Below are 18,924 nucleotides of genomic sequence, written 5' to 3' on the forward strand. Positions count from 1 at the left end.
ATAGGAACTCTCTCTTAAGCTTTCTCTCTGGTTTGGAACTGAAATGGAATGTTTTCATGGCTTAAAACGTTAAATAAGCCGACATACCATATTTTTTACCCGATACGGATTCTGCCCCGGCAGTCCCTAGTAAAACCCCCATAACTTTTTACTTTGATGTCGGTTTGATACGGGGTTTTGTGCGTTGGAAACTTGACTCGTAGGCCTTCGATTTAATGGGTGATAGGCCTTCTAACTCTTTATATATTGGGAAGAAAACATCGAAATACATTTGACCCAGATTTCAAAGAAATCTTTAAAAGGAACTTATGATAACTTTCGCCAACTTTATTTTGCCACTTACTTAACTTCAAAACTTGAGATAAAAACATTTGAACACTTAAAATATGACATACCACATCCTTCTTAATTTATTACCCCACCCTCCTTGTCTTTCCATGGAGATACGATTAATTTTTAGACGTTTCGGAAAGTCGGGGTGTTACATATGCGATAACCAATCTTCAATCCATAAAATTCAATACTAAATAATCATTCGTAGGTACATCCTAGAACAAGGGTCTTTAGCTACTAATGTCTAAGAAAAGAACCGTAATAAGTATAATGACTTTTCCCTATAAAGTATCTCCTAGTGTATCCCTCTAATAATTATTCTTATGGACTATTTATAGAAGTAGGAAACCCTAAATAAAATAATTAAGTCCAAAACAAATTTGGAAATCAAACTCAAACGAAATTGAATTCCGTATGTACCATAGCAAATTCACATATTTCCGCCGCTTCAAATTAAAAGTGTCTCCAGAATATGACACGTGGCAAATGGCCGCATATAGTAATTCAACTTTTCCTCTATTAAGTTGTCTTCTTGATTTCTTTCTATAATTTTTCATCTTTAATTCGTTTTAGTTCCAAACTTCTTTATCTTGGTTCCAATTTAATCCTACAAATAAAATACATTATTAAGCACAATTGATAAAAATCCATACTAAAAAAGAACAAATATAAATACTAAATGTGAGGCAAATAATGATTTAAAATATGTATGTTTGGCCTCACATCAATCTGCAATATTTTTTAAAAAATAAAATTTTTAAAATTAAAATTTCGGGGAGAAAGGTGGCGGGGGGGTGGGGGGATGGGAATGGGCTCGGGGTAAGGATTGGAGTAAAAACAATGAAAATTCTAAAATTTAAAATATTTTTCAAAAGCAAACATTTAAGAAAAAAAATTGTGATGGTGGTGGTGGTGGCAGGGGTGATCAGGGGTAGTGTGGTGTAAAAAAATGAAACTTTTAAAATTTGAAGTATTTTAATTTTATTTTTTTGGATATTTTATTTTTTTTGGTTTAGTGGGGGGATGGGGTCTTGGGGGTGTTCGGAAAATGTTTTCCTTCATACCAAACACATCCTTAATGTTGAAAAAGTCAAAGACGCGTCCAACTCAAATATTAAATGAAGATACAAACAATATATTATAATTTTAGATTTTCTTGAAATGTAAATGCAGTATTTATTATTTTGTTGACGCTAATTTTTTATATTCATTATTGTATATTTATCTAAGATTATATTAATTTTGAATCGGTTACTCATCAATGTCACAATAAATTGAAGAACATGCATAAAATAATTTTTATTATATATATAGACACACTATCACTACTGAAAATCCAAGGTTTTATGGCCGCGTGCTCCCATTTCATCATCTCAAACCTTTAAATTATTTTTCTTTCTATTCATAGATTGGATTCGGGAAGCAAATAAGTTTTTGCTGAAAGAGATTGTTACTCGTTGAGGTATGACCTTTTGATGAGTTGTTTCTTTATCTGTTATTTTCATTTCACACCTGCACTGTATTAATCTTATGTCAATTCTACATTTTCTTAATTTATTTTTTAGAGGAACACCCTAGGTTATATGGTCACGTGCTCCCATTTGTTTATCTCAAACCCCTAAATCATCTTTCTTTTTATTCATCTATTGAATTCATAACACATATAAGATTTTGTTGAGAGAGATCGGTGCTTCTTAAGGTATGACCTTGTGATGAGTTGTTTATTCATCTGCCTTTTCTCGTTTTGCGCCTGCACTGCATTAATCTTATGTCAACTTACATTTTTTAATTTATTCTTTAGAGGAACATTTATTTATTCTAACTCTATATTTTTTCTTTTTAAATTAAATATATACAAGAAAGTTATATAAAACTCTATTCTCTTTAGTTAAATAATAAAACCGATGCCAAAATAGTGAAGTACCAATTATATATATGTGTGTTTGTCTCTGTGTGCGCGCGCGTGCTTGAGTGTGTGTGCGTGCGTGTGTGTGTGCGTGCGTGCGTGCGTACGTGAGTGTGTATATATATTTGTGTGTGTGTGCGTGTGTGAGTGTGTGTACGTGCGTGTGTGTGTGTGGTTTCAATCTTCACTTCAATTGTATATTATCTTTTCCCAAATAAAACATATAAAATAACTTTATTATTTATATTAATTCTAATTATTTATTTCAGAGTGCCAAAAGAATTTACCAAATTAGAATGAAATAATAAAAGACGTATACTAATGAGTTGGAAAATTCTAGTGCTGCAACTTACTAAGAATTCATGCTAATCGCCTACCACAATTGGCAGTCTAACTACATTGTTGAGCGGAGATAAACTTTACCAATTGCGGAGCATTAAGTTTTCTTCTTGTTTAGTAACCAAGCAAGGTCTCTAGGTATATCTCTATCCTAGATACAAATCAACCCTAATTTCTAGAGAAGATCACGTTCCTTTTGTCCCACGTTCTATCCTCATATTCCTTTCCCGAGTTCAATTTGGACAATGAGTGCCAATCACAAAATACTAAAATAAGAACAAAAGAGCAATTTATGCGATAACCAATCTTCAATCCATAAAATTCAATGCTAAACAATCATTCGTAGGTACAGCCTAGAACAAGAGTCTTTAGCTACTAATGTCTAAGAAAAGAACCGTAATAAGTATAATGACTTTTCCCTACAAAGTATCTCCTAGTGTATCCTTCTAATAATTATTCTTATGGACTATTTATAGATGTAGGAAACCCTAAATAAAATAATTAAGTCCAAAACAAATTGTGAAACCAAACCCAAACGAAATTGAATTCCGCATGAACCATAGCAGATTCACATATTTCCGCCGCTTCAACTTGAAAGTGTCTCCAGAATATGACATGTGGCAGATGGCCGCATATAGTAATTCAACTTTTTCTCTATTAAGCTGTCTTCTTGATTTCTTTCTATAATTTTTCATCTTTAATTCGTTTTATCTCCAAACTTCTTTATCTTGGTTCCAATTTAATCCTACAAATAAAATACATTATTAAGCACAATTGATAAAATCCATACTAAAAAGAACAAATATAAATACTAAATGTGAGGCAAATAATGATTTAAAATATGTATGTTTGGCCTCACATCAATCTGCAATATTTTTTAAAAAATAAAATTTTTAAAATTAAAATTTGGGGGAGAAAGGTGGGGGGAAGGGGGGATGGTAATGGGCTCGGGGTAAGGGTTGGAGTAAAAACATTGAAAATTCTAAAATTTAAAATATTTTTCAAAAGCAAACATCTAAGAAAAAAAATTGTGAGGGTGGTGGTGGTGGTAGGGGTGATCAAGGGTAGTGTGGTGTAAAAAATTGAAACTTTTAAAATTTGAAGTATTTTAATTTATTTTTTTTGGATATTTTATTTTTTTTGGTTTTGTGGGGGGATGGGGTCTGGGGGCTTGTTCGGAAAATGTTTTCCTTCATACCAAACACATCCTTAATGTTGAAAAAGTCAAAGACGCATCCAACTCAAATATTTAATGAAGATACAAACAATATATTATAATATTTTAATTTTCTTGAAATGTAAATGCAGTATTTATTATTTTGTTGACGCTAATTTTTTATATTCATTATTGTATATTTATCTAAGATTATATTAATTTTGAATCAGTTACTCATCAATGTCACAATAAATTGAAGAACATTCAATAAAATAATTTTTATTATATATATAGACACACTATCACTACTGAAAATCCAAGGTTTTATGGCCGCGTGCTCCCATTTCATCATCTCAATCCTTTAAATTATTTTTCTTTCTATTCATAGATTGGATTCGGGAAGCAAATAAGCTTTTGCTGAAAGAGATTGTTGCTCCTTGAGGTATGACCTTTTGATGAGTTGTTTCTTTATATGTTATTTTCATTTCACACCTACACTGTATAAATCTTATGTCAATTCTACATTTTCTTAATTTAGTTTTTAGAGGAACACCATATGTTATATGGTCACGTGCTCCCATTTGTTTATCTCAAACCCCTAAATCATCTTTCTTTTTATTCATACATTGGATTAAAATATAAATTTATATATATATTATTGAAAAACCTAGGTTGTATAGCCATGTGCTCCCCTTTGTTTATCTCAAACCCTCAAATCATCTTTCTTTCTATTTATTGATTTGATTCGCGACACAAATAAGATTTCACTGAAAGAGATTGGTGCTCCTTGAGGTATGACATTTTGTTGAGTTGTTTCTCGATCTGTCATTTTCATTTCGCGCCCGTACTGTATTAATCTTATATCAACTCTACATTTTCTTAATTTCTTCTTTAGAGGAACATCCTAGGATATATGACCGCGTGCTCCTATTTGTTTATCTCAAACCCCTAAATCATCTTTCTTTCTATTCATATATTGAATTCATAACACATATAAGATTTTGCTGAGAGAGATCGGTGCTTCTTAAGGTATGACCTTGTGATGAGTTGTTTATTCATCTGTCTTTTCTCATTTTGCGTCTGCACTGCATTAATCTTATGTCAACTTACATTTTTAAATTTATTCTTTAGAGGAACATTTATTTATTCCAACTCTATATTTTTTCTTTTTGAGTTAAATCTATACAAGAAAATTATATGAAACTTCATTCTCTTTAGTTAAATAATAAAATCGATGCCAAAATAGTGAAGTACCAATTATATATATATATGTGTGTGTGCGCGCGCGCGTGCGTGCGTGAGTATGTGTGTGCACGTGCGTGCGTATATATATCTGTGTGTGTGTGCGTGCATGAGTGTGTGTGCGTGCGTGTGTGTGTGTGCGTGCGTGTGTGTGTTTTCAATCTTCACTTCAATTGTATATTATTTTTTCCCAAATTAAACATATAAAATAACTTTATTATCTTTAATCAAATAGTTTTTTCGACAAATTAATAAAATTTTAATTGTTTATTTAATTTATTTTCATGTAAATAGCCTGACCGAACCTTAGTAGTTTTAGTCAAACAATATGCTCTAGCCATAATTATGAAGTTTCACCTAGTGGGGAATATGGATCGAATTGATTCAATTTTTTAAGTATTAAATCAAATTATTTGTATCGGTCTTATCAGATTGTTAAATTTCTAAATTAAATTAAACTAATGAAAGTCGGGTTTTTCAATTTCATTCTTTTTTTAAACTTTCTCTAATTTTCAATTTGTTTTTTTTGTTGTTTTTTCGAGCTTTCGGACTTTTCTGATAAAATCTTAATACAAATATTATTAAAATCAAATTAAATCAATTATGATAAAAAAAAAATTCAATACCAAATTAAGTAAAATCAAACCGCTAATCAATTTTTTTTCATTGACTCAATTTGTCGATTTGGAACAATTTGTTGATTTTTCTTGTCCACGCCTAGTTTTAACTATGCATTATAGCTATATATTTCAATTGTATATTTTTTTTCTGGTCAGAGTTATAAATAATTTACTACAGAAGTAAACGATCTATTTGATATCTATGAAGATGATTCACAATTTTTTCAAGCTTGCTTTATTATATGAAAAATTGATATGATTCTTTTCTAATGGTTTATGAATAAGAATAGGCAAGAATAACACATAAAAGAAATGTTTTAAAAACACATATAATTATCTAATATACATTTTTTTTTAAAAGAAAAATAATTATCGTTGTAATGGTTAAAAGAAAAACTCAATATATTAACATAAATATTATTATTTTGGAATTTATATAAGCTTATTTTATCTAAATGTTGATATAATTTAAACAATAGTGTATACCTAATGAAGAAGATATTATAATATTATTACTTACCAAAATAGTAAATAATGCATGAACGTCAAGACCTGAATTTCTTATAAGAATTTAAATAATGAAACTTATAAAACAATTATTTTGAATCACTCTATAGAATTAAATAAAACTTATGCTATTATATCAAACACTGTAATGCAATAAATAAAATATTTGGATTTAAAATATGAATTTTTTTTTAGAGTAAACACTTTTCGTGATAAAGTTCTAATGTGACGCATTTAAATTAATCAGACTCACAATATATTGATTTAACAGTCAACTGAGATAATATATAAATCGAAGAGCATAAATCTTACAGTAATTAGAAGAAGTAGTCATTACTGTTAACTCCATTTTCTTCCTCCACAGAGACACTAGCTCTTTCACTGTGCAATTCGCGAAGCTCAGGTTTCGTTGCTTTTTATTTTTTTTCTGATTTTGGGTGTGTTTTTTTTTGTTTATATTTTTGAGTTAAGATATTTATACTTATTAGGCATTTGGGATTCTTTAACCCTCTTTGATTTGCTACAATTTTGGTGTTATTATTTGTATCTGAGATTTTTGGGAAGAATTTTAACCCTATTGGGTACCCTTTTGCAGTTGGGTTGGAGCATTCTGGTTTCTTGAGTTTGGGGGATTTCAACTATGAGGATTTTGAATGAAGAAGGAATATCATGCAGCACTGAGCTATTAAGCTCTACTGCAAGACCTATCGACCCTGTAAGTTTAAACAAAAAAAAAAAGGATTTATTTGGCCATGAAAATTGTGAGTAATTGAAAAAAAGAAGAGTATTTTTTTTGTTTTTAAGTAAAAAATGATATTTGAAAATTGAAGTTGTGTTTCGCCATGAATACATATTGGAGTTGTTTGTGATTTTTTGTGAGTAATTTGGACATTTTTCCGGAGTTGAATGCCGGAAAAAGAAAAAAATTGCCACAGCCAAACACTTTAACTTAATTTTTGATGCAGTAGCAGCTAATTTTTTGGTGTTTCTAAAGGGGCACTCACTGATATTGGTCTGTAAAGACTAAGGAGTGTGCATGTGTGATAGTTAATCGGGAGGAGGATGGGAAAAATTTAATTGCAAAAAATAAGAAGAGAGAAGTTAATATTCCCAAAGGAACAGTTTCTATTTTGTATGTATGAATGTTTTTTTTTTTTTTGTGTGTGTGTGTTTACTGTTTTGAAATATTTTACCAGTCTAATGGAATCAGAAAGAGGGAAACATCTGTTGCATGCTTAAAAATAGTAAACATAGTTGCATTTTATTCACCAGCATTGAATCCAACAAGAAATAAATGTCTGAGCTTCTGATGCTTATATATGTCGTGCGCCATCAGATTGATTGTGTAGTGGGTTTTGGATAAGTAGAAGTAAGATGGAATATGCATTGGAAATTTGGAATGAAATGAACACATATAAAACAGAATGGATATGGAGGATTCACATGGCCAACCCCAAGTAGTTTGGGATTGCGATCCATATGACCACTTATCAACTGTTTAGCTGTGATCTAGCGTGCATGTTTATCTCATATAATTCTTTTGATAATAGGCACTTGACCTAATTTCAGCTGTGAAAGGACTACATGGTCTCAGCTCTCAGGAGCTGAGCAGGCTTATAAGAGAAGCTGAAAATAATATGCTTCAATACATACCTGAAAATGGGTTAAACATACAGGTTGGAACTCTTAATGGCCATGACACTGTGATATCTTCTTTATTATTCCATTATGGTTAAATTATGTTTTTAGTCTTTTAGGCTTGCTGACACATTCTTATGTTTGTAGATTGACGTAGAAAGACTTGCAAGATATCTTGCTTTGCACCTTATTGCGGTGATTTTGGGATCGGAAGGAAATGCAGGCTTACTCAAATACTTGCTATCTGGTTTTCAACTGTTGCACTCCTTGGGTGATCTAGCATCACGCCATCAAAAAATAGAACAGGTGGCACCTTATTATTTGTTTGTTTACTTATGTCGTCAGCTACACTGTTTTGTTTTACATGACTGTTAGGTAGTACAAGAGCCGATTTAATGGTTGTTATATTCTATTCTGTTGCTCCTCCCGTTCTCTTTGTGGGCAAATGGAGTGTTTGTATTACTCTATAACATTAATGTATTGGGATAAGAAAAGGATAAAAAAAAGGGAAGGTTGTCAAGCAAGATAATAACAAAGAAATCATAAACAGTTAGTAGTTTTTGTTGCTCATTTTACTGACACTATTACTAGTTGAGGAGTTACAGTTTTTCTTTGTTGACTGCAATTATCTCTTACATTCGCAAATGTATTGAACAATGTAGTGTTAAATATATAACATCTATATCATGTAAATTTAAGGAATCGATGTTTGGAGTTGCACCAAATTTAGATACCTCACGCCTTGTATTCTGAACTCATTATTCTATTTGGGATGAAAAGAGTATATTTGAGCATGGTTTTGCAGCTGTCATGGATATGTTTGTTATGTTGCTGTTTTGAGTGTTAGTTGTCTCGAGTTGCTGATCTTGTGACCTGCCAATTTATTTCTCTTCTCAAAAGGTTGCACTTTTGACTTTCTACAGCTATATAATTAAGAAACATAACTTAAATTTCCTATAAAATATATACACATACAATTCTTTCAAGCTGAATAGTTGTGAGTGCACTTATATTTGTATATTTCCATTTTTCTTCATGTTGGTGAAAATGTGAGCAGGTCATGAACAATTTACTATTGTATGTTGTGACAAAAAAAAAATCATGCTGAAATCTTTATTTACTTGTTTCAGATATTGCTTGATGATGTGAAAGTATCAGAACAGCTGCTTGATCTAGTCTTCTATTCTCTTGTTATTCTCTGTACTTACAGAAAGGTTGTTTTCCCCTCACCTGGATTTTCAATATTTGTATTTCTATGTTATCTGTGATGAGGAATATTTAACGCTATCTCATATTTCAGGTTTCAAATGATATGGTTCTCTTGCATTCTACATTGGTTGCTTCCAGTCTCTACTTATTGACTGTCTGTATATCTTCACAGTGGCTTGAGCTTGCTCAAGTTTTGCTTGCATATAACAAGGTTAATTTCTTTGTGTATGAATAATGAAAGACTGTCATGTCGGATTAAAACAAGAGTGGGCTACTTGTATGCATTGCTTTTGTATTTGAAAGATTGTTCTGAGACTGAGGAGCATCCTCTTTCTTTGGCAGGTAGATGTACTCATGGATTCTGCCTTTGCTGCTGTTACTGCTGATATTAAAATTCTGCAAAGGAATTTATCAGCTGATCATGCTCATTCCAGGCAGGCATATGGTCTTAAAGCTGAAGAAACTTTAAACCATCTCTGCCAGCAGTGTGAGGCTTCTCTACAGTTTCTTCAGTCACTATGTCAGCAGAAATTATTTCGGGAGCGACTTGTTAAGAATAAGGTTTTTCCCCAGAATTATATGGATATTATACCTGAAACGAAAATGACTGCTGGAAACTGGGAAAAAGAATGCCTTTTTATAGTTCAGGTTTAGCCTAAGTAGGGTGAATCTACAATTGTCTAATAGAGCCAAACATGATGCACAAATGAACCTGTCTTTTTTTCCTGATGACGTGGTGTTCGGGCTAGCTTTCGCGCACCTCGACTAATTCCACGGGATACCTCCCACTAGCAACAAGTACTAGGTAACTCTGTCCACCAAGGCTAGAACAGATGGGAAGAATCACCTATTGTTTTGTTTTGTCTCCGCTGAGTTTTGAACCTGAGACCTCAGGGTTCTCAACCACTTCATTGACCACTAGGCCACACCCTTGGGTGCAATGAACCTGCTTTCTTTACTGAGCATCCTTGTCCCTTTACATGCTTTATGATATAAAGTGGATTATGGAATAAAGTTTCGTATCTCATGAGAACGATATGATATAAAAACAGAATAAATTTGACTAAATGTAACTTCTGCAAGTTCAAGAGAGAGTACTGGATTACCTATCTTCAACTTCCTCTTGCTGTCTTGGTCCCAACTCATACTACAACATTTATATTATGTGTTTGCTGTGTTATCTCACTTAAGTTGTCTGAATATTTTCCATTCCTTTTTTGCTTTTACAGCACTAAGAAGCTATTTACCAGCATATAAAACTGATTGAGGTCTGGTAGTAGTAGTAGTTGCTGAAAACTGATTTTCTTAGCATTTATTGTAATGAGTTTTGTTCATAATTCGTGCAAGCATTTGAAGTTTTCAATGTGTTTCTTAACTGTCTTATGTGATTAAAAAGATTTCTTATTTTAACTTTGTGTGTTTTCTTCTTAATGAATTGTGTGTTCTTAATCTATGGCAGGAGTTGAGCAGCAAAGGCAGAGTTCTTCTGTTGGCACAAGTTGTCTTGCGCTTAGATGTATCTCCCTTAGTTACAGTATCCTCCTCGATTGTTGCTGCTGTATCAAGATTGAAATCTAAAGTATTAACTATTGTAAGTCCAACTGGTAGTGGGATCTTCGGCTGTTCTTATTGCTTGAGGCTTTGTGAATTTGCTGAGAACAGTTAGTATAAGCTTTTTTTTTGTAGGAATGAATTTTAATGCACCATTTTCTGCAGTTGTTGAATCTTTGTGAAGCAGATAGTCTATCTTACTTGGATGAAGTTGCCAGCACTCCTGCAAGCCTTGATTTAGCAAAATCTATTGCTCTCGAGGTCCGTCTCTAGACACAGTGTTTTTTCTCTCTTTTAAAGTTGCTACCCGGGGGGTGAATAATTTAGTGTTAGACAGACAATTTTTCTTTTTGATGATTCACTATTGGGTGTGACCAGTGGATCTTTTGGTTCTCGCATGGCCCGTTACTGAGTAATTATTCTTGATTTATAGAAGAAAGACAGATTTATTCTCTTCCCCTAATCAAAACTCGTCGCACTGACTTGTATTATCCTTATGGCTATCAACTGGTCAGTGAGATAAAGACCAAGATGTGATTGTTAAATTAATTTTCATATCATGTATGCAGACACCAAAGTAGACAATAAACCACACTAACTGATATTGCTGTAGAAACTCAACCTCATTCATTTTCAGTTTATCTTGTTGGCATGGACACTACTTAATGCTTTCCATATTTGTTTTGTCAATACCTGTTCTTATGTTAGTTATAACCTTAATTTGTGCAAGACTGGATAGACGAAGGTCATTAATAAGTCAAGAAAACTAGAGAGACTAAACATTTTTTTAAATTACATACCGGTAAAGATAAACTTTAAGTCAATGGCCCTTTGGAGCAATAAAAGTTCCCAATCCTCCTTAATGTGATGAGGTGACCATGTCGTGGAAACTCCAGGATACCTAAATTTTTTTGATTTTATAAATATGCGTTGATTTTTTGTTGATGAATCATGTGCACTCTATCTTAAAGAAAACCTAGCATAAGGGGGGTTTATGTACTGTCCCTTTAAATTTGAGATGCCTAATTCCATGTTACAAAGTAGACAACTGATTGGGGATGACATTATATAGGAAGGGTATATACAGATAGGATAAAAGAATCACTCATTGTTAAATGGCATGAGGTGGGCACTTCCCCTGCTTGTGATGGAAAGACAACTTATGGAAATCACTTTGAAAGCTCAACAGTTCCCACCAATAACAAAAAATAGCTGCTTTAAGAGGTTAAAATAACTCATTCAGATACTATATGTTATAGCCTGCTGGATGCTTGTTAAGATGTAAATGAGTCTTGAACTGCATGCTAGTGTACTGATGTCTATACTGCTACTTATCTTTATAGTTGGAAATTTGAATTTATCAAAGCAGACAGCTCGTTTGATGCAATTTTGTTAGTCTAGGTTCTTAATTTACTGAAGAAAATGTTCGGAATGGATGTCCAGCAATCTGTCGCTCCATCAGACAAAATTTATCCAAAAGGACAGTTACAACTCAATGCAATGCGGCTAGCTGACATCTTCTCTGACGACTCAAATTTTCGGTCATTTATCACCACTCACTTTGTAAGAAGATACTTTTTCCCTATAATAGTTTCTAAAGGATTTTCCTGTACACTATTGCCTTTTTTGGAAATTCTGCATCATGTCCATGACTACAACAACATACCCAGTGAAATCCCACAAGTGGGGTCTGGGGATGGTAGAGTGTAAGCAGACCTTGCCACTATGAGAACTGCTCTGTCCTTCCCTTTGATCGTATTCAGTGAAATAAATCTCCCATATTGATCAAACTTTAGGGATAGAAAAATATTTGTAGAATAATCCCTGCATCTCCAAGCTTTGTGGTTCTTTCCCCTGAAGCCTGAAGATCCACTGAGCCTTTTGCAGATCCAACTGAGTGCCTCTGTACTCAGTACCATCCATCTCAAATGGTACCTAGCATTTTCTATCCAGTCGTACCATGTTTACCCTCTGGATCTTGCCTCCGTGATGTCGTAGGATTTCCCCCCTGCTCGAAAATAAATTCTGTTTTCCATAGAAACTGAAGGAAGAAAGTCTTGAGTGAAAGAAAAAAAAAAGAGAATGGAGATCTCTGGTGGAGGAAGTCCATCGGAAAAGAATTTTCAAAGTGCAGAAGAAACTTCAAAAGGGACCTCGAAACTTGTGCCTGAGAACATCTCTTGACTATTCTGTCTATAATTGTGTTTTCTGTTCAAGAACGAATTTATCTCTCTCTTTTTTTCTTTATATATATATATATATTTTATTTTTATTTTTTTATGTCCATGGCTATTCTTATCTCCCAAGAGATCCAATTTCATATTTACCTTGTTATGCATTCCTTCAGACTGAAGTTTTGACGGGAATCTTTTCTGTCACGCATGGAGAGTTCCTTTCTACTTGGTGCTCATCTGACCTTCCAATACGTGAAGAAGATGCTACTTTGGAATATGACCCTTTTGCAGCAGCTGGATGGGTATTGGATTTGTTTCCATTTTCTGATCAGTTAAATGCAATGAGTACAGAGTCAACTTTTGTTCCTTCCAATGTACCTAGACTGTCTTATCCACATCAAAGAACATCGTTGTTGGTCAAAGTATTAGCAAATCTCCACTGTTTTGTTCCTGATATCTGCAAAGGTATAAATTCTTGACTCTCTTGATGTATAGTACTGCTGCCTGGTTATTTGCTAAATCATACTAGTTCTGATTGCAGAGGAGAAGGATCTTTTTCTTAACAAGTTTGTTCAGTGTTTGAGAACAGAAGTTTCTGATACCTCAGAAGGTTTTATATCAATTTCTGATCCTCAAAAAGCAGCTACCGTTAGCCGAAACCTTGGTAAACACCGCTATTTTGTAGAATGTCTTCCAGTTTTAAGTTATGTGCTTTACCATTGACTTACTTGTGCCTGGTAGGTTCCTTGTTAAGTCACGCAGAGTCCCTGATACCTACTTTTCTGAATGAGGAGGACGTGCAGCTTTTAAGGTGACTAAGAATCTGGCTTCCTTCTTATTCTCACATTTGAACCTTAAAGTTTCCATCTTGTATGATTTTCTTGTGGTAGTCGTGTTCTGTAACTGCAACATCATGCTCATTATGGTACCATGTGTTGCTTGATCCATTAGACTCAACGACAGCATCTTCTATAGAAGGCTCTGCATCTTGTAAAAAGATTATGCAAGAAATGCAATTGGATCATTTTCTTTTCTAATATATTAATACTAATGTTGCCACATTTTTTCTGAAGGGTGTTCATCACACAGTTAGAATCTCTGGTTACTCCGTTCGGAGAAAATCGAGTTCAGGTAAATCCTCTAATACTCTTTATTTTTTTCTCTTTGGGTAAATCTGTTAAAACTTTTAGAGAATGATTGAGTCTGATGATGAACATATGTCTTACCCACAAACGCATCCACAACAAAATCCTTTTTTCCCTTATTTATATACACTGCATTACTTATTTACTGGACTCTTGCCGTGGAGCATTCACTGTCCCTTCTTAGTAGTCTTGTTGATATTGTCATTTTGTCCTAATTCAATGTGCTATTGAACTAAGCTTCTGGATAAAATTTAGGGAAGCATGTTTGAGGAATCATTGTCTTGTAACAAGCTGTTAAAACCTAGTCTCAGAAGATTATTAGGTGTATTCTGGATTTTCAATTGGTCTAATCCAATGACTTTTCACCTGCCAGCTGTATTTCTTGTTGAATTTATTGTATTCTTTGGACTAAATGTGACTCATTTTATAATTGAGCAAATGTCACATTAATTCTTAGTCAAGTACTGCAAAATTTAATCAATTCTGTCACTAGAAAGTGGCGTGCATAAAGATGACTAAACTATAATCTTGTAGGATCCACAGAGTAGTATTCTTTTAAATCAAATATATTATAAACAAATAATAAATAAGTTGGGAGATAAAGTTTTAAACAAATAACTAATAAGTTGGGAGCTTAAGGTTTAAACAAAATAATCATTAAGTTGGGAGATTAAGTTCTAAACAAATAATCAATAAGTTGGGAAATTAAGTTTTACAAAGTTGGGAGATTATGAAGAGGGGAATAGAGTTGTGTACCCACCTTTGGCCAAGGGGTGTCAAGAGACACCCCTTCGTCGGAAAATTACATTGTATATAGAGGTTAAATTTTGGTTTAGTAAACACATATGTAAGCATTGACACCTCTTAACACAAGTTAAATGTTTAGTTTGGTGGTTAAAGTGTTGGGAAAATTCCTTGAAATCATGGGTTCTAGTCATTCTAGCCTCATAATTATACTTTTTACTACAACTATTGACACCCCTTAATAACAATCTTGAGTCCGCTACTGTTCCTATCAGTTTCAGAGGTATAAGCTGGACTGTTCCTGAAAGAACAGGACAAGCTCTAGAAAGTTGGAATTTGGAGGGCAATGGCAGCATAGACAAGAGCAGATTGAGAATTGCCCCAGCAGTTATTTGGTGGACCATATGGAAAGAAAGAAGTTTCGAAAACAAGAGCAGCCCATTGCACAAGATTAATATGAAGTGCATTATCACTTTTTGCTATTGGTGTAGTTCAGAGTATATAGATGATCATGTGGCTATTGTAGACATCCTAGGATCCTTATAAGATGAAGGAGGATCTAGTGATAGTTTTGCTTTTTCTTTATGTTTTTGTTTGATAGGCACACTCCTGTGGATATAGGATATGCTGTAATGTTTTGGTTACCAGCTCTGAGCTGATGATTGATATACAGAACGTTACCTTTATCAAAAAAAGTTATACAAAGTTGGTCTTCGTTTGGTGACATGATGTGCACCTAGACTGTTTTGTGGCAAAATTGGTAGGGAGAAACTCCCTCTTTGAGACGCAACATTTCAAGGACCTATCATAAGTAAAATGCATTTCCAGGGTACTGTTTCACACTTTCACTTCTTTAAAAACGTTTCTAGGTTCTAACATACATAAATTGCGGTTCAAGGATATGGGTTCACTTCTTTAAATAGTTCTAGGGAACCTCTGCTGCTCCTTACTCTTTATCCTCGAAAGCTTGCTAGTTTTGTCTAGACGAAGAGAATAACGACAACATGGGATCCTGACTATTTCTGCTTTGCAACTCTGTCTGGCAGAACTGTTAGAGAGCACCTAGTTGGACATATTAAATCTTTGTGATCCTTCTTTTCTAGAGGGTTGTCCGTGTTAACTTGGAGTCGTTGTTTATCATACAGTAACATTATGACAAAATAGGAACTAGACACACATGCTGAGGGAGAAGAGCAGTTGACCCAAGGAGAGGGAAGTGTTGTTGTTTATTCTTTTTGGAAATGGCCGTATGCACATAAGTTTCGCTGAGAGGAGGAGAGCAGTGGTTGTCTACTTTGGGTGATATGGTCATATGCACATAAATTTTACCGATTGGCAAAGAGATAAGAAGTTGTGTATGCAATTATGCAGATCTCCTCAATCATCTGGAAATCTCCTTAGGGAGAAAATAATGAATATGAATTTTTAGTTCTCAAAACAAAATAAAATAATGAATATGAATTTCTTGTGAACCAAACATGATTGTTCCTGCAAAATGTGACCACTTTGTTAGCAGAAATAGATATTTTGCTGGCAAGTGACTCAATCGACTGAAGGATACTGTTAAATTGGACATAATGATGGAGAATTGCACAGTTGGGAACAAGGAGGAGTTCACGCTAAAAACAGAAACAACTGGAGAATTGTACCTGCATGTAGTTAATTAAGGTGGAAACCCAGAAACAGAACAAAGGAGAACTTAAGAACAATGAAAGATTAGAACTATAAATCAATGAAGAACAAGAAAGAAGAGATAACTTTATTTGATAATGCAGTCTTTTCCCACTGCCTAAGACTTACCCTTATAATAAAGAACTAACTTCATGGTCCTAAAAATCAGCAACACATCTGCTGAAGATAAACAAACTCCTAGAGACTAGGTAAAGAAGTTATTTGAGGAAAACTAAAGCTAATTTACTGCAGTAAATAAATAAAAGGCTGCAGTCCTAAAACATAGCAACTAACACTCCTCCTTGGTTTAGGAACTGCTGATTCCTAGTTTTTCTCTGAAAGACTCAAACTTGCCGAGGGAAAGGGGCTTGGTGAAAATGTCAGCAACCTGCTCATCACTCTTGCAGTAAAGAAGCTTCACATCTCCATGTTTCTGCACGTCTCTTAAGAAAAACAACTTAATATTGAAATGCTTCGTTTTTGCATGAAAAACTGGATTATTAGCAATAGAAATTGCAGCTTGGTTATCAATAAAAACCTCAGTCCCTTCTTTTTGCTCCATATTCAGATCACACATAATTTTCCTCAACCATAGTGCTTGATTCACAGCTGCTGTTGCAGCATAATTCTGCCTCGGCTGTTGATTGTGCTACTATATCTTGTTCTTGGAATACCAAGAGAAAGCTCCTGACCCAAGATTGAAACAGAAACTTGAAGTACTCTTCATATCAGGTGCACCACCCCAATCACTATCGGAGAATCCGTTAAGTTTAAACTTCTGACTTTTGTGAAAGTTAACACCATAGTTGAGAGTTCCCTTGATGTATCTGACAATTCTTTTAGCTGCTCTCAAGTGTAAATCACTTGCACAATGCATGAACTGAGACAAAAAACTCACTGCATACAAAATATCAGGCCTAGTTGCAGTCAAATACATCAAGCAGCCAACAAGACTTCTATAATATGCCTCATCCACCTTTTCAGTTCCATCGTCTTTGGAAAAATTTTCCTTTTGGTTCATTGGAGTACTCATAACTTTGCAGTCTTCCATATGAAACTTCTTTAGGATTTCTTGAGCATATTTTTTCTGGCAAATGAACACACTGTCTTCATTTTGTTTGATCTCCATTCCAAGAAAGTATGCCATCAGTCCAAGGTCTGTCATTTCAAAGACCTTCATCATTTCCAACTTGAAGTCCTCAATTAGGCAAACCTTACTTCCTGTGACGAAGAGATCGTCAACATACAAAGAAATAATAAGTATGTCTGCACCTGAACACTTAATATAAAGTGTAGACTCAGATAGGTTCTTCTTGAAGCTTAAACTGAGCAAATGATCGTCAATCTTGCCATACCAAGCTCTTGGTGCTTGCTTTAAACCATATAGAGCTTTCTTTAGCAAATAAACCTTATTTTCTTGCCCCTTGACAACAAAGCCATCTGGTTGCTCAACATAAATCTCCTTCTGGAGAAGACCATTGAGAAAGGCTGACTTAACATCAAGTTGATAAACTCTCCAACCTTTTTCCGCTGCAATGGCTAGTAGCAATCTGATTGTGTGAAGTCGAGCAACTGGTGCGAAAGTTTCTGAGTAGTCTACTCCAAAGATCTGAGCGTAACCTTTCACTACAAGTCTCGCTTTGTATTTGTTAATGGAACCATTAGCATTTAGCTTTGTCCTGAAGACCCATTTTACACCAATAATCTTTCTGTCTAGAGGTTTCTCAACAAGCACCCAGGTCTGATTTTTTTCGATCATCATCATCTCCTCCTTCATTGCTGCCACCCATTTGTCATCCCCTTCTGCTTCCTCATAGCTTGCGGGCTCACAAATTGCAGTATTGCATCTCTGATAGATATCAGAGATCAACCGCGTGCCTCTAACAGGAGGATCATCTACTAGATCTTTTGGATCTAATAGACTGTCAACTGGTGGATTGTTTTCAGGCTTCTCCCAGTTCCAGTGCTAGTCCTCAATGAAGTGGACATCTGTACTTACGACAATTTTCTCTGGTTGAGGTTCATAGACCTTATATGCTTTGGAGAAAACACTGTAGCCTATAAAGATGCCAGGAACTGCCTTCTTGTCAAGCTTATCTCTTTTAACCTGTGGTATATAAGAGAAACACACGCAGCCAAAAATTCTGAGAAATTGCAATGAGGGTTTATGACCATACCATGCTTCATATGGTGTTTTATCCTTTACAGATCTAGAATCTAGAATCTGTTTTGCAAAAAAAACAGTAGTGCTGGCAGCCTCCGCCCAGAACCTTTTTGGTAGATGTTTCTCATGTAGCATGCACCTAGTCATCTCCATTATAGTTTTGTTTTTCCGCTCACTAACTCCATTTTGTTGTGGAGTATAAGGGACTGTTAGCTGATGTTCTATACCAGCTTTGTCACAGAGTAATTTGAACTGATTTGAAGTGTACTCCTTCCCATTATCAGACCTTAAAGTCTGAATTTTGCAGCCACTTTGATTTTCCACTTTTGCCTTAAAATTCCAAAACACATCAGCTACCTCAGACTTGAATTTTAAGAAAAAAATCCAGGTCAGTCTTGTTAGATCATCAATAAATACAATGTAGTAAAGACTACCATTTAAAGATGGTGTTCTATGAGGTCCACACAGGTCTGTATGAATGAGCTGAAGCTTTTTTGATGCTCTCCAAGTTGTTTTGGGAAAGGG

The 18,924-nt window shown here is 34.3% G+C and overlaps 1 protein-coding gene across 2 annotated transcripts in view; it reads left to right on the forward strand.

The window, feature by feature from the left end:
• The first annotated feature begins 6,397 nt into the window (after positions 1-6,397).
• LOC102594863 (nodulin homeobox) overlaps positions 6,398-18,924 on the forward strand; it is an 18,737-nt gene continuing 6,210 nt past the window's right edge. Inside the window, exons 1-14 of one of the 2 annotated variants that reach the window (XM_015304845.1) lie at positions 6,398-6,506; positions 6,699-6,818; positions 7,654-7,779; positions 7,889-8,047; positions 8,872-8,955; positions 9,042-9,161; positions 9,293-9,511; positions 10,410-10,541; positions 10,667-10,762; positions 11,903-12,064; positions 12,849-13,140; positions 13,205-13,339; positions 13,417-13,486; positions 13,749-13,806. In XM_015304845.1, the coding sequence (XP_015160331.1) occupies positions 6,744-6,818; positions 7,654-7,779; positions 7,889-8,047; positions 8,872-8,955; positions 9,042-9,161; positions 9,293-9,511; positions 10,410-10,541; positions 10,667-10,762; positions 11,903-12,064; positions 12,849-13,140; positions 13,205-13,339; positions 13,417-13,486; positions 13,749-13,806 (1,728 nt within the window). In that variant the 5' untranslated portion in view covers positions 6,398-6,506; positions 6,699-6,743. The remainder of the gene's footprint in view (positions 6,507-6,698; positions 6,819-7,653; positions 7,780-7,888; positions 8,048-8,871; positions 8,956-9,041; positions 9,162-9,292; positions 9,512-10,409; positions 10,542-10,666; positions 10,763-11,902; positions 12,065-12,848; positions 13,141-13,204; positions 13,340-13,416; positions 13,487-13,748; positions 13,807-18,924) is intronic. The other variant, XM_006366317.2, reaches the window with a different exon arrangement.

Source organism: Solanum tuberosum, unplaced genomic scaffold (assembly GCF_000226075.1).
Source record: "Solanum tuberosum cultivar DM 1-3 516 R44 unplaced genomic scaffold, SolTub_3.0 scf00603, whole genome shotgun sequence".
In the NCBI taxonomy this organism is placed as follows: Eukaryota; Viridiplantae; Streptophyta; class Magnoliopsida; order Solanales; family Solanaceae; genus Solanum; species Solanum tuberosum.